At 39.5% G+C, this 16,592-nt stretch overlaps 1 protein-coding gene across 1 annotated transcript in view; it reads left to right on the forward strand.

Moving 5' to 3' along the window:
• The window catches only part of LOC122799194 (E3 ubiquitin/ISG15 ligase TRIM25-like), a 200,017-nt gene extending 184,826 nt beyond the window's left edge, over window positions 1–15,191 (forward strand). The window contains exons 5-6 of the mRNA XM_044068097.1: window positions 4,971–5,063; window positions 13,662–15,191. Of these exons, the coding sequence (XP_043924032.1) occupies window positions 4,971–5,063; window positions 13,662–14,197 (629 nt within the window). The 3' untranslated portion in view covers window positions 14,198–15,191. The remainder of the gene's footprint in view (window positions 1–4,970; window positions 5,064–13,661) is intronic.
• Window positions 15,192–16,592: the final 1,401 nt, after the last annotated feature.

Below are 16,592 nucleotides of genomic sequence, written 5' to 3' on the forward strand. Positions count from 1 at the left end.
TTAAATCCTCGTAGGTCAGCAACAAAAATAAAATTACTATAAAACAAATTAGATTAACTGGAAATGTTGCTATCTACCTACAAACCCAAAACTAATATATTTAACTAAATCTTGCCTAAAGATAAATAGAGTGATGTCTCCTTGCATTGCTGAAAAAATAGTACCACATCTTCCAAACAGCTGACCTGGTAAGGGAGATGTATAATAACATTAGCTAATAAAAAAAAAAAAAAAAAACAGCCTCAGTCCCAAACTAATTGCATTAGCAATGCCAGATGTGATAGTAGTACAAAACTGTTCATTGCCACTGTATATATCCCATCTTCCAGCAACCTGATATAAGAATCCCAGAACAGTATGCTTTAATGGAATAGCTAACAGTGATGTATTAGTAAACAACTTGACCAGCTAGTCAGAAAAGATACCAGACTCATTCTGATGACAGACAAAATACATCCCTATTGTATTTATCACAAACATATCTGATAAATTATTAGCTCTACATAGTTTCTCCCACTCACAGTGAATGACCATTTACCCATCTGTTACTATCTGGAAATTTAAAATCGGAAAACTACTACCCAGCTTCATAATATTAGCAAAGCAAGTGAATCCTCCTGGGAAACAGAGCAACAATTCATAAACTATGAGCAGGTATATATTTGTTAAGATCCAACAACAGCACTCTCAACCTAATATAGTGTACTGCTAATTCATATAGGGACCCGGTACCAAAAGTATGAACAGCACTCAGACTCACATAGGGGGTTTCTAATGGTAGTAGGTATGCATCAGGGTTCAACTCTGACCCCACTGCTGTTCATACTGGTGATGGAATACATCAGCAAATAGGTTGGAAGGGGCAGAGCAACAAATCTGCTGTATGCAGATAATGTGGTACTACATGTAGGCACTAAACAGGAATAACAGCAACTGATAGGGAACTGGAATGCAAAACTGAAGGTACATGGGATGAAACCGAGTAGAGACAGGACAGAGTTAATGGTTGCAAATGGAAGAAACCTAAAGAAGTTTTAAAATGAGATAGAAGGAAAACAGTGGAATAGGTTAACAGCGTCATGTATGTTTGAGGTGTGATTCAGGAGAATGTAAGTCTGAATGTTGAGGTCAAAGTTTAATTTAGACGTGCTGCAGCCAACTGGCACAAAATGTCAGGGGTAATGTGTGACAGGAGTATGTCAAAAAAGTGGAAAAATAAACTAAACAAAGATGCAACCTGTGCATATGTATAGCACAAAAACGTGGGCAATGAAGGAAAGGTACAGGCTTGAGGTGATAGAAATGAAGTGTCTGAGAAGGGTGATAGGATGCATACTGTGGGGCATCAGAGCAGAAGCCAAAGTAGCTCCAATTAATAGAGGGGGTCAAGGAGAACAGATTATGGTGGGTTGGAAATGTGCAGAAAAGAAGACAATTCAGTAGGGCAGATTTGGGAGAGGTGGGAAAAGGCAAGAAAAAATGAGGGAATCCAGCCAATAGATGGATGTATTATGCAAGGAAACACCTGAGACAAATGGGCATGACGATCAACGAAGATAGGAGTGTGACTGTGAATGGAGACAGGTGTCAAAGGTTGACATGCCACCTTGACCATATTTAAAAATGGGGAAAGGGGGGTTAATGATGATGATGATGCAGGATATATGTTTCCTCTATAAAAATAGTGAGTCTTAAATAAAAAAACAGCAAAAGTCTATCTAAAAACAAAAAATAAAAACAGAGACAAAGAGTAGCTTGTTAGGGAAAGGGGCATTAATAACCAAAGTAAAAGAGAACATTTCCAACGGTACAAAAATGCCCTACAATAAACACAAGTAAAGCTAAAGTGGCCTTCCAATGCTACCTCAAATTAATTTACTCAGGTTACCAAAAACGGTCTGGCATCGCATTAGGAACATAATTATCAATAACATATTTTCAAAACTTAACTGTTGTGCACAGACTTCTTAAAGGGGAACTGTGCCAACAGACAGAAAAAAACATGTTTATTTCATCAAGTCTTGATGTTTTCTACATTTTAACACTAGAACTCTATATAAATTTTTTTATATTTTTAAATATAATTCCAGAGTCTGTCTGGCATCTTGATTGTTTTAGTCTACCTCCAGGTATCCCAAAATGCAGTGTTTGGCTTTAAAATATTGTATCATGGTCCCTAAGCTCCTCTAAACGAAATTGACTTTACATGTGTTTTCATGTATGCACTGCTTTCTTTTAGTCCCGGATTTAATTAATATTTCTTGCTTTGAAATGACTACTTAAAAGACAAACCAGGATGATCACATGAAACAATATTCTCAGCGCATGAACTTTGTCTCCTGCTGTGAGCTATCAGTCACATCAGCAAACAGCTCAAATTTGCCACTTTTATAGATATGAAGGGGAGGTGTTTCAGGGGAGGGGAGATGAGTTTTAGGACTACAACTCAGGCATAACAAAAGAATGAGAATTGGTCACCTTAGAAAGAAAAAGTAACAGGCGCTTGGAATACTGTTCTGTGTGATTATCCCTGTTTGTGTTATAAGTAGTCATTGAAAAGCAAGAAATGGTAATTAAACCTGACTGACTAAAAGAAAGCAGGGCATATGTGAAAACATATGTAAAGTCAATGCACTGGCAGGAGCTTAGGGGCTATGATGTAATATTCAAAAGCCAAACACAGCACTGTGTGATACCTAGAGGTAGACTAAAAATCAAGATGCCTGACCCCGTGTGGGCAGATTCTGAGATTACAATAGTTAAAATAAGCTACCATCACATGCCACCATATTTTCATGTATTAAACCCCAAGTTTCTAAGAATAAGTAGTTCCATTATAAGTAGTCAATTAAAGCATATATTCAGTGTCGCCTTCACTACCGAATTCATCTCACTCAGTTTTAAACGCACATTAATATTGCCCTTCCTCAAGTATCTACTCACACCACAGTCACTATCAACTCTTGTCATATAGCCAAAGTTCTGGAAAAGCTAATCCACATACAAACATGAAAATATATCAAATGTATGGCATACTCACTAACAAACAGCATAAATTCAGTCTCAACTACAGTACAGAAACAGCACTACACACATTAACTAACCAAATCTATAGCAATATGTAAAGCAAATTACTCACAGGTACCATTGTTTTGATCTTAAACATGCCTTTTGAAAATGTGGATCACCAGTCACAACTTTTGTATTTTACTAATCCGAAAGGGTTCATAGTTTCATAGGTTGGTACTAGGCTATCGGCCCAAGGGCCTATACAAGCCTAGCCATAACAATTCCCTGGATATTTCTTCCCACAATATTTACTTCCCTGAACCCTTGCCTAGCAGGGTGACTGAAGTGATCCCCGGGGTGAATTTCCTATCTCCCATCCAATTGTCAAGGTTCCTTTTGAAGAGGGCCAAGGAGGCGCTCTGCTTGACATGTATGGGCAGGCTGTTCCAGAGTATGGGGAGTCTCTAGGTCAGGAACCTATCCCTCCAGCAGTAACAAAAGCATGAACAGCCAAACAAAACTTGTTTTGATTTTATGAAGAATAGACCAAATATATGAGGCAAAAATCTAGTCATTCTGTGAAATTCTGGACAGGGCATCATAGTAAGATGTGGATGCCACAAAATGAGAGGAAAGACCCAGGAGAAGCAGTCTATATCACATTATCAAACTTCCAAAATATCGAACACCATAAGCTCGAACTTGGAAGTTCGAAATGTGATATCATCGAAAGCTCAGAACAGCGAATTTCTTCCCAGGGAAAAAATGTGCTGTTCCAAGAAACACACACACAACACAAGCACACCAAAAACCTATGTCTAATGTGAGGGGCTTTGCCCCCACACCCCCCAACATGGGGGGCTGTGTCCCCCACACACCCCTACTTAAATATACCAACTCTGAGATCGCACCACAGGGGAGGAAATAGCGAAGCCGCTGAATGGCCCACCGAATTCTTGCCCTGGGTAAAAATTCGATGTTCCACGGCTTTGATATTATCAGCATTCACGGTTTTGTGTTCGATATAATGTCGTTCGAAATTTTTTGTTTTCGCAGTTATGATATACACCCAGGAGAAGCATGTCAGTATGTAGGTAGGGTATTCCTGCCTGATTACATGGGTCAACATGTCTTAGGAAAGGTAGGGCTTAAAGACGAATCCTATGGTAGTCTATGTGGTACTACAATTAGCAAGCCCTAGTCTCCTCTCCATATTGCCCTAAATGAGCTTTTAACCTGAGTGTTCCAGTCAAAGTGGTGGGAGGCAAATTATCTAGATCAGGGGAGGATAAATTGGATAAAGGATTTTGGAGATCAGGGAATGGCACTCTCTGTCAGCTGTTGGTCCATAACCCCTTGGACCCTTTTTAAATTCATGAATATTTTAGCTTTTAACTCCTTTTCAATGCTTGTTTACTACATAAACGTTAACTTTTATGTCTATGATAGTCACTATTATCAGAGTTCTGTTTTAATAGACCTGACTTATGTGCAAACCATTACCTAAGCAGACTCTAGATTAGGTCATATCTATTTAACAACAAGATAGCATTGAATAACTGGTTCAGAAATGTATTGAAAATATCTCAGCATGGCTGATATATGTAGACAGACACAAACTGGTCATTTATCACCACAGTAAAAGAATGAATAATATGGCATCACATCTATCCAGTACTGTGTTCATTTACTATATTATTTATGTTATGTAATTTTATAATTGCATTACTTAACATTGTGCGCTTAATACTATACATAAACATATTATTAAAATACATTGTACATGTAATGCTATTCATAAAAATTATTGAGTTTTAAATTGACTAAGTTCATTTACAGTATCTACAAAGGTTACTTAGCCAAGGAATCCATGCTGTTCTGCCATTTCATTGGAATGAGTGTATTTGATGAAGCTACCTACTTAACAAATATGTATCACCAAGTGACTTTTTTATTCACAGAAACAAATGAAAAAGAATCACCAACCAAATCAAGACCCAAAACAGAGAAAAGAAGGCAGTCTCTTTTTAAATCACGTAATGAATTTCTAGAGTGTAAGTCTATAGCATGTATCATTTTTTAAAATTTGCATGCAATGCTTTGTCCCTTTTTTTTTTTTTGCACACTTAATGTCAGTATGTTTGTATAAATGCTTATTTCTCCAGTACCTAAAAGTTACTAGTCATAAATCAATCAGGTAATCAGTCCCATATATCAGTTACTGCAACTTCCTGTGGTTCACTCAGACTCAGAGTCTCTCATGACAATAGGTTTCATTTTCTTACCATATGTCTTGCCACAGGTATGGCATTACGAAGCATGCTTCTCAGTATAGAGATTTTAGCAGTGACTACGCTCCAGGTGACTCAGGTGGTTTGGCCAGAGGCCTCGATATTGGAGGAGCTGGCTTAGGAGGGATGGGGCTGAACAGATGTTGCTGGCTAAACCATCCCAGGAAGTGGATATTGGCAAAGCCTAACTACAACAGCTCCATCTGGAGGAACACCCTTGATTGCAACACTGGTATTAGGGATTCTGAAGAGAAAAAAAGTGACAAGGAGTGGACTTGTACACTAGATGGAATTGCTGGTATACAAAAGTGAATACTCCAGCTGTATTCATTGTTGTGTGCATTAACATTTTCTAGCCAATGGTGGGGGAATTTTAGGAACATACGAAAATCTCCACTCTTGCTGGCACAGCTGACTTAGGTAAACTGGTGGCCTTGGCAAAAAGGCTACATAGCACCCCTCATCCTGATTGCCCATCCCATCCAGGCCTACTCACACTATCCAGATTACTTTTCACTTTTTTATCTTCCTTTTTATCCAGTGATTGCCTGAACAAAAAACATGATCAAAGAAAAAAATGTGGTCTTACTCGTCAACTTTTTTTTGTCATAGGTTATCCTAACTGACGAAGAGTACACTAATAACTCCAGTGGAAATAATTGTATTGAGCCATGGAGTTTCTAGATGCTCTGAGATGCATTTTAGAGGGTTTTTTTTTAATCTTTTCATCTAACAAGGGATTGAACGAAAACTATGATTTATGAAAGAAATTTAGTTTTACTCTTCAGCTTTACTTTTTCCTGCATCTTTCAACACACTAACTAACCCAAACTATCCTATAATAACTACATTGAGATTGGGTCTGGAGGCTGCTAGGCAGCCAGAATCCATGGGGTTATAGATGTTCTGAGGTACATTTTGGAGACTGCTTCCAACCGTTTCATCCAGTGATGACCTGAGCAAAAATTATGCATACAGAAAAAAATTCAATCTTACTTTTCTTATTATATGGAAAAATAAGTTGTATCCAAGTTTCAATGCTCAAAGCTGACCAAACACCAGTTTACAATAAATGGAGAAGACAAATGCTTGTGAGGACACATACATCATATCTAGGTATAGTACCTGCCCCACCTGCCCTCACCTCAAAACTGGTACTGACTTTCTGTGTACACCCCTGTGGTGTTAAATTGGGGTTAAAATTAAGGCACACATGCCCACAGTCATATTTCAAGCTGCTGCTGCTGCTGTCTTATCTATATAAAGATGCCTCCTCACCTCCTCCTCCCAAAAGAAAGCCACTTTCTGTGTACCCTTCTGATGTCAGTCTAGGACAAAGCTGAAAAATATAGGCTGTAATATATTTGCTGTTAGACATATATAAACATCATGCTTATTCATTTACTCTCACCAAAAGTTAGCCACCTGTAAATGCATCAGATGTTTGATTGTGAGGAAAATTAAAAAAAAAATGATTATGATAATGGTTCTGACTTATTATTTCTAGAGGTAGTAAAGTGCTCCTATACAAGCTATGGTGACCCTCCTTACACCCCTCTGAAGTCTGAGGAAAGTTAAAGAAATGGTATCCCTAGCAGAACACAACATATAATGACCTCAGAGACATATGTTAAAGAAATATTGACATTGCCAGCACCCCCCCCCACACACACACACACACACACACACACACACACACACACACACACACACACACACACACACACACACACACAAAGTACAGTGACCTTCTGTGTACAGACATGACAAGGGCAGGTTTTAAGCTAGGTGGGGCTCAGGGTAGAAGAGATTACTAGGCCCATGGGGAATTCTTTGAGTTAGGAACCCATTCCTCCAGTCAGTCTTGTTTATTTGTTGGTGTAGATTTAGGTCCGTAGTGCAGATGTTTACACAGCCACTGGTTTGCTGAAGAAACAGAATGTCAAACAGGACTGCTTTTTTCATGGCTCAGAAAGTGAGACATGGGTAACCTCACAGTAGCTTGTATGCTACCAGTCATTAAGAGAAGTGTGATGATCTAGTGGAAGATTTTAAGGCATTTAGCTTTTTTTGTTTACAAATCTTTGGGGCTTTTCTAGTAGAATGATATGCTTGAATTTGTAAATATCACAATGTTTATTGTATTCAGTGATAGGTCTGATAGGGGAGGAGTTCGTTGATAGGATAACTTCCATGGATCTTGGGGATATTCCCTTGAAAATTAACTGGGCCAGACAGAAAAATTTCCTTATTATGGTTGAAACATAATGATTTAATGGGGGGGGGGGGTATCCACATGCATGCCCAGGTTTCTTATGACCATGTCTATCTGAGGAGAAGTACCATTTATAATGTATGAGGTAGGAGCAGGTTTTTGGCAGAACTACTCTGCACTTTTTTGCTTTGAGATTCAGACTGTTTTCAGTACATCAGGTATGTGTATATTCCAGCCCTTACTTTTGCTGTTTAGTATAAGCTAGCAAGTGAATAATGATGCCCAGTCTGCAGTCATCAGCAAATCTGGTCAACCTGGAATATGGGCTTGGAAGTCTGCAAAAAAAAAAAGCCAAACAGTAGTGGTCCTAGCACTTATCCTTGTGGTATCCAGCTAGTTATAATGTTACATTCGAGCATCAACTTTCACAACCTGGAATCAGTTGAACAGCCAATTTGCAATCCAATGGACAACATTGGAGTTTATGTGCCGGTTGTCCAGTTTTTCATTATTATTACCATGGGGATAATGTCAAAAGCCTTGGCCAGGTCAAGATAAGTGGCATGCACTGACTGACCACTGTCCATATTCTCTGTAACCTTTTCAAAGAAACTTATTACACTCAGGAGATTGGACCTATGTTTTACAAAAAAACTTATCAGGGCCCAGTTCCACTAGGGTGCCTATGTCTGCAGAGATGAGAGTTCTGCTATGATAATTTCATTGGCTTTGTATTTAAGACTGGTGAGGTTGATGAGCATATAATTACCTGGGCCCATAGGAGGGCCACTCTTTTGTAGGGAAGTCACAGTGGCTGTTCTCCAGCAACAAAACATGTTGACAGGCAGAGGTTAAACATTTTAAGTATGGGCTCAGGTAGTGCATCCTTTGCACTGATGAGCATACAACCTATGTTGTCTTATTTCATGGAAGCATTGTCTATAGCCTTTGATAGGGACTCTAAGAATAAGAATTGTTCCAAAGTGACTTACGGTGAAAGAAAAACAGGAACAGTCAGCAGCAATGTGAGAAAGTGGGGTAAAGTTAGGACTACATTTTTTAATCTGTTGTCTATATTGCTGGGGTTAGAATGTGTGATATTAACATGAATTATCTCAGTGCATTGCTGGACATTACTCCTTAATTTCCTGACATAACCAAAGAACTATTTCTGGTTTCTTTGCTGCTAGTAGTGGCTTTAAGTTTGGGCTCCACATTATGTTTGCTAATATTACCTTTGTGCTCCATATTATGTTTGCTAATATTACATTGAAGTTCCTTGCTGGCATATTCCATTACAGTCTTGAGTTAGGAGGTGGGGTTTCTTATATAACTTTTCATTTTTTCCCTTCTTTTGTTGTGCAGTTGATTAATATGGGAGTTCCATCAAAGAGATTTATTCCTAACTTTGCAATTATATTTAGGCAGACAGGTACTGATGTTTCTATGCAACTGTTTAGGTGTTGGAAAAAATCAGAGGTGCACATGGCAGCTCTCATAATTGGGTCCATTTGCAGGGGGGTTGTTGGGAGTTTTGCCTTGGTCTTCTAAAAGATAAAATAGATTTGCCCTTTTCCCCTGGAGTAGTCCCTAAAGATAGTCTCATTTGATGGTGTGGTGGTACTCTAGGTCTTACAGAAAAGATGACTGATATGAGGTCACATTTAACTGGGGATGAGGAGATGTGGGGTAGGATACAGTAGAGATCTGTGTTGTTAAGGGCCAAGTCAAGGATATTAGACCATCTACTGGGTAGTTCTACAGTTTGCGGCAGCACATTAGTATTAACAAAGTCTAGGAAATGCTGAGTATATACTTGTTTAGAGGTGTAAGTATGCCATTCAGTGCTTGGGTAATTGAAATCCCTAAGCAAGAAGGTATTTTGTCTGATCTTTAACTTCTCATTGGTGTTAAAATAAAGAGTATTATTTTGGGGGACATTGATGAGAATGTACAGCTAACAATGAATCAATAATGTCATTTGTTAAGTGTCATTTGGATCTCCAGGAGCTACAAGTTAGGTTTGTAATCTGACATGAGGTGATGGGGTTTCTAACAAATGCGGATAATCCTCCTGCAGTTACCTAATGGCCTGAAGGTGTGGTAGGCATACAAGGAGTGCTGTTATTACACATAATCCATGGCTCAGTAGCTACACAAATATTATTGTCTTTGGGTTGCAGGAGAGCCTCAAGTTCTAGCATCTTTCTCTTTAGACTCCTAGCACTCAGGAGTACCACTGTGATGGTATCTGAATATCAGAATTTGAGTTTGAATTTTCTGTGTTGGAATGTCCAGTAGGGAGATTGTGCATAAGAAATGGTTTTAGCCAGTATGTGGAAGCCCTGGTATGAGAGTTGTAAACCATCCCTGGTGAAACAGGAAGCCTTATCTACTATATCATCATAGGATGACACATACTGGATCCCTTTCAACACCAGCTACTCAGCCAATTATCTTCTCTTGGTATCTAGGCATCATTTTTGGTGAAGGCAAGATACTACTCAAAACAAATGTCTCTCCTGCCACTGACATATGCATCATGTCTCTCTGAGTGTCCATGTGAATGAAGCACCAAGGTCATTCACTCCCACACAGACCAGCACTATGTTGTGGTTATATTTGTCTAATTTAAGGGACTTTTGAGCCCTTGTGACATCACAGATCCGGGCATTGGACAAGCAACTTGCAGTCGCCCTGTTCTTGGCTAGTCTAGCAATTGTGGAGTTTGTATGCCTTATTATGAAGTCATAGGTTCATAGGTTCATAGGTTGGTACTAGGCTATCAGCCCTAGGGCCTATACAAGCCTAGCCATAACAATTCCTTGGCTATTTCTTCCCACATTATTTACTTTCCTGGACCCCTGTCTAGCAGGGCGACTGACATGATACCTGGGGTGAATTTCCTTTCTCCCATCCAGTCGTCAAGGTTCCTCTTGAAGAGGTCCAAAGAGGCACTCTGCTTGACATGTATGGGCAATCTATTCCAGAGTCTGGGGAGTCTGTCGGTCAGGAACCTATCCCTCCAGCATGCTTTGTTTATTGTGATGACAAGGTTTAGATCCCTGGAGCGTATCTGAGGGATTGGGATTTCTTTAAGTGTAGTATGTCCAACAGCTCTGGGTTTGACATGGCCTTGTATGTTAAGCAGAGATTGCCTCTGAGTAGATGATATGCGACAGAGTATAGCTGGAGTTTTTTAAGGCGGTCAGCATAGGGCATCTGCTTTAGGCCTGTGATTCTTTTAGTGAGGTATTTCTGAGGCCTTTCCAGTTGTTGCAGATGTCTTGAGAGGTACATACCAAATGGGGCGTTGTATTCTATAATGGGTCTAATGAGCGATGAGTACAGTAGGACAATGACCTCCTTTTTTCTGGATGAAAAGCCCTTCGTGATGAGGTGTGCCACATAGAAGGATTTCCTGACTGTTGTGGCGATGTGGTTATCGAATGTGAGACCACTGTCCACCTGTGTCCCTAAGTCTCTTATCACACTTTCGGTGTTTAGTGTACTGCCACCTATGTGATAATTCATGGGTACATGTTTTTTCCCAAAGGGGATAACTATAGATTTCTTGGCATTGAGCTTGAGCTCATGGCTCTGGCACCAAGCATCTGTTTCTGTAAGGCCCTTTTGTAGAGTATCCACATAATTTGGGGATTCAATAATGGCTCCCAGTTTGCAGTCATCTGCAAACTTTGTTAGCCAGAGTCCCTTAGTGTTGACCTGTACTTCAGAGAAGTAGATGCCAAACACGAGTGGCCCCAGGAATGAACTCTGAGGTACTCCACTTGTCACTTGTCTGGAGCTGGATTTGGAGTCAGCTACTTTTACAGTGTGGGTTCTATCAGTAAACCATTTAGCAACCATTGGGTGACATAGGGATTAATGCCCAACTTAGTAAGTTTATCTATGATTCCAGAGTGGGGGATGGTGTCAAAGGCCTTGGCAAGGTCTAGATAGGCTGTGTGGACCACCTTACCCTTGTCCATGGCTCTGGAGACTGATTCAAAGAAGTCAATCAGGTTCAGGAGACAAGATCGGCCCTTCACAAACCCAAACTGGGTGGGGTCCAGTGTTTGAAGGTTGCCAATGTCTTTGTTTATAAGTTCCATGATAATACGCTCCATGGCCTTGCAGATAAGGTTTGTCAGACTGATGGGACGGTAGTTTCCGGGATCCAAGGTGGATCCCCCCTTGTGGATTGGGATCACTGTAGCTCTGCGCCACTCAGTGGGCATGAAACCTGAGGTGAGGCTATGATTAAACATGACACTTAGGTGAGGTGCCATTTCATATTGTAGTTCATGTAGTACACAGCCCGAGATGTCATCTGGTCCCATGGATGCTGTATTTTTGGCTTTAGAGAGTGCGTTTTGTACCTGTGTGGCCGTTATTACTGGAATTTGGCAATCTTCCGGTATTGAGATGGGCCATTTAGGGGGTGAGTGGGGGGTGAAGTTGGCACTGAATCAATCTGCCAGGATATTGGCAATATCCTTTGGATCAGTATATTTAATGCCATTCTGTTTTAGCTCAGAGCAGATCTGAGCATTGCCATTTAGATTCTTGACATAGTTATAGAATGCTTTGTGGTTGTCTTTGGAATCTTTGGCAATTTTATTTTCGTAACTAGCTTTGGAGGATTTTATAAGGCATCTCAGTTTCTTACTGAGGCTAGTAAGGAGTTTTTGCATCCTGGGATTTTCCTCTTTTCTGCAAAAGTTTCTTCCTTTTGTTGTAAAGTTTGTTTATGGCAGGGGACCACCAGATTGGCTTCCTTTTTTTTGGATGAGAGCATTTTGGTTCTATTTGGGATGGCACGATTCATGCATGAGTGGATGTGCTCATACAGTGCCTTAGTGTAGGATTCAGCAGTTGAACTTTCAGTTCCCGTCTGCATGGGTGTCATGAAGTTTGTCACTTCTGACTTGAGTAGCATGAAGTTGGCTTTGGAGAAGTTTTTTATGGTGGTTTCTTTACTGGGGGTTGGGGGTGGGATGTGGATGTTAAGGGTGATTAGCTTATGGTCAGACCTGACTAACGAGGGGGTGACCATAGGTATGGAGCATTGATTTCCCATGTTGGTAATAACCAGGTCTAGGATATTGGAGCCCCTGGTGGGACTATGGATTAGCTGATCCAGGGCGTTGGAATTTATGAATTCCAAGAACCGTTGCGCAAAGGTGTTGGGACATGAGTAGTTTTCCCAGTTAATGGCAGGGTAGTTAAAATCACCCAGTATTAGGGTGTTTGGTTCTATCTTAATATTTTCCAGTATGTTTAGAAAGGTGTAGTGAGACACCTATAACTACAACATTTCTCTTTGTGGCTGCAGACTTGGTGGTCTGTTTTTCTAATGACTCTTGGGGGAGCTATGTGGGTTTCAGTACATGTGAGTAGAGGGAGATGGTGTAGACTTGTGTTCTGGAAGCTGGGTTCTTTTCACATGTGTTGTAGGAGACTTTGACAAACTTTCATTTATAGATCCAGCGTAAGTTATTGACCTAGTGGTGAGTTGCATTTGATGTATTGTGGATGCATGATGCTCATTGGCAGTAGGCTAATCCCAGAGGTTTGCCTCAATTTTTCTTAAATATTAACATCTCTTGCAGGTTGTACTGTCAATTAACAGAAGCAATGAACAGTTGGTAAGCATAAGGCAGCTGTTATATTGTCTTATAGTACCCAATGCATTCAGACTGGCCACAGATGGGATGAGAGCAAACTGGTGAGCCATGTTGCCAAAGTGGTGGGGGGACTGCGGCTGGTTTTAGTACTCAAGTGTTGGAGGGAGACTTCTATAGGAGAACCTGAAGATTTATGGATATAGTATTCAGGGTGATTCTCTGAATTTAGTTTACATCGCATGCATAGTGTTATATATTTAAGCCCATAGCCTCAATAATGTAGGTATTTTTAGATGCACCAGAGATAATAGTTATTTCTGCTCATTTTCATGTCATATTACATGCATGCCTGTTACTCTTACATGTCATTCAATTTCTCCAACTTCACATTTTAAGTTTTCTGATAACACAGAAGACTGAAATCACTGTAGTGTACAGCATGAGATTAATTGTTGTGTTTAGTTATTTAACGTTATCAAATCTGTAATCAACTGTAATGCTGTGCTTTTTTTTTAGATGCTTCAAAACCCACACTGGATATTTGCACAGCCCACAGGAGGATTAGTCTATCAAAGGAATTCTGCAGAGTTTCACTTACTGATACTCCTCAGGATTATCCTGACAGTCCACAAAGATTTTTGGATTGCTTTCAAGTGTTATCTACAGAAGAATTCTCTACTGGCTGCCATTACTGGGAAGTGAATATGAGTGAAAAGAGTTTCTGTAGCATAGGAATTGCATATAGGAGCATTAAAAGAATGGGTCTGGAGAGCCTTTTTGGAAGAAATACAAGCTCATGGTGTATAGAAAAGTTTAATTTAAAGCTTTATACATGGCATGCTGACAATGAGATCTGTTTGCCTAACCCAGATGGACTTGGTTCTGTAGTAGGAATATTCCTGAACTGTGATGAGGGCTTTGTGTCTTTTTATTCTGTCACTGATACAATGACTATCCTGCATGAGTATCAGATCCAAGTCAAAGAGCCTGTCTGCCTAGCTATTGGGATTTTCTCCAGTACTACCACCCTGGAGCTGTGTGATCTGCATTGATTCATTGTCTCTTAGTGGCAGTTGTTTCAGAAAGGTATATCCATGGTAGTTCTGATGCCACATAATGGTACTCAGAAAAGGGGTTACTTAGTTGCTGCTAACTGGTATCACATACCAGTAATAAAGAACTTGCATATGTTATCTATGGATATCGACACATGCAGGGCTGATATATGTACATTCACATCAGTTACTTATGTTAAGGCATCATGCATGTACACTCAGTTCCACCTTGGACATTGTGTATTTACTACAGTTATACAGCTGTATGGACCTGGGAAAACACAGAATAACAAATGGCAATGTGGTTAACTGACATGTGCATGAAACATCTCTATTCTTGAAACCGAGAGAATTAAGTGAAAAAATTAAACATACATTCTGTTGCAAAATGTAATAAGAAATCCCGTGATGGCAAACTAGGTGGTTCTATAAAATATTGACCAAAATGGAATTAAAAGTGATTATAGAACTGTTTATTTTGAGAACTAGTCAAGATAGTGTAAAGCTTAGGCAGGAATATTGACTTAAGAGGGCATATAGTACACTTTCACATGATAGTGTATGTGAACTTTCCAGAGCAATAATTGCAAAGCTTAATTACCAAGAGAGCTCATTAATGGTCATTGCAAAGTTCTAAAAAGTGAATTTATAATGGTGTGCATTTACTGAAGGAACTCATTAATGGGCAGATATCACAACAATCTATGTACAGTAAATCTATATATATCAGAAAACAGTGCATACTTACTGGAGGAGCATATTAACAGTTAAAGCATTACAGTAGTTAATGTATAGTGAATTTCTGCATATCAGCAATCAGGGGGATACTATATACATTATTGTGAGCAACATACAGTGAAAGTATATGTAAACAGTATTCGCATATCAAAAACAAATGTATTAATGGTCCAACTCTACTATAATCAAACTATGGTGAATTCACTGTAACACGGATTAAGAAACAGAGTTTGAATAAACAAATTTTAACTAATAAGGCGATGAATCTTATGACGTGGCACCAGAGCTGTAATTACTGAAAAACTACATTCCCAGGTGTTAAATTCAGTGCATGAGGGACACAAAAAATTGATGACCTGCAGAATAGAGCAAGGAGGAACAATATCCAGATTTATGGAGTCCCTGAGCAACTAGAAGGCAATAACATGGTAAACTTCTTAGCCACTTGGATCCCTAAAGCATTAAGCCTTCCTGAAGCCCTGTCATTTGGCATAGAGGGGGTGTTAAGAGAAAAAGTTTTAAAAACATACTGTTATTTGTCTTTTTCCTATGCTTGCAAAGTGAACATGCTATTTGTTGGGATATGCCTATCAAAGATGGGCCTCATCTGTGAACAAAATGCAGCATTGCTTATGAACCTGAATAATAACTGTTTTCTGCTTTTCAGAATAAAGAGATCTGGTTATAACTCAGTGAAGCCTGGGATAAGGACTCACGGCCAAGTAAGAGTTAATTTATTGAAGCAGGCTGTGTGTCCTGGAAAATTTGAGCTACCATTGTTGAACTGAACATTCTGTACTTCTTGAACATTCTGTACTAACTGTTGGTCTGAGGTGATTTGTGATAAACATGTTTATCACAGGTGTTTTCCATAGCCAACTGTCAATGGTCAGAAATGTAACAAAAAGTTGTTTGCTTGCAGTATAAAAGTTGATGTCAGTAAACAAGTTGACCAGAGGAGATCATCTTGGCCAACATGTTGTGTAATCTGGTTAGCTGCTAATAAAGAGGTTTTTCATCACCGGAGGCAGATGTGACTCGTTTGAATTTTTCTTCTGACATTTTGGTCCTTCGGACCGGAAACCTCTACGAAGATACGGATCAGACCGACAGAGAGACCGAAAAACCTGTGCAGGTGAGGGTTTCTCATCTTAAGATTCCCTCGACTGAAAGCCCTCCGACTGATTTGTCGTTGAAAGGAGGCCGGCCGCTCTCTGATCCCTATCTGAGGGACGGTTTCCGAATGAAAAGGGGAAACGGAGTCTCATCTGGTTAAAGTAGGATGAAAACTAAATTTTCTTTTAATTTAATTTAATCTTGTCGACAAGGGTTTTATTTTTTTTTAGTTAAAGGTGGGTAGGATTACTTGTTAAGATTATTTTTTTAGGCTCACCCGTTAAGATAGCCCCATTTTATAATAAGCCCTGTAAAATAACTTTGATACAGTCCTAAAATAAGAAATCTAGGGGAAACATGGGTTCGAGTTGCTGCAAGTGTGAGCGTGATGTCCGTTTAAATGTTGATGCTAAGTATATGAAAGGTTTAAACAAAAATAATGTTAAATTTTTGAAAAAGTGGAAGTTGAAATATGATTTTGATGGTACCCTGAATAAGAATGCCTGTGCAAAATTGGTTAGAGATTTGAAAAGAGATG

Source organism: Protopterus annectens, chromosome 4.part0 (assembly GCF_019279795.1).
Source record: "Protopterus annectens isolate FY-2018-M chromosome 4.part0, PAN1.0, whole genome shotgun sequence".
Taxonomy (NCBI): Eukaryota; Metazoa; Chordata; order Ceratodontiformes; family Protopteridae; genus Protopterus; species Protopterus annectens.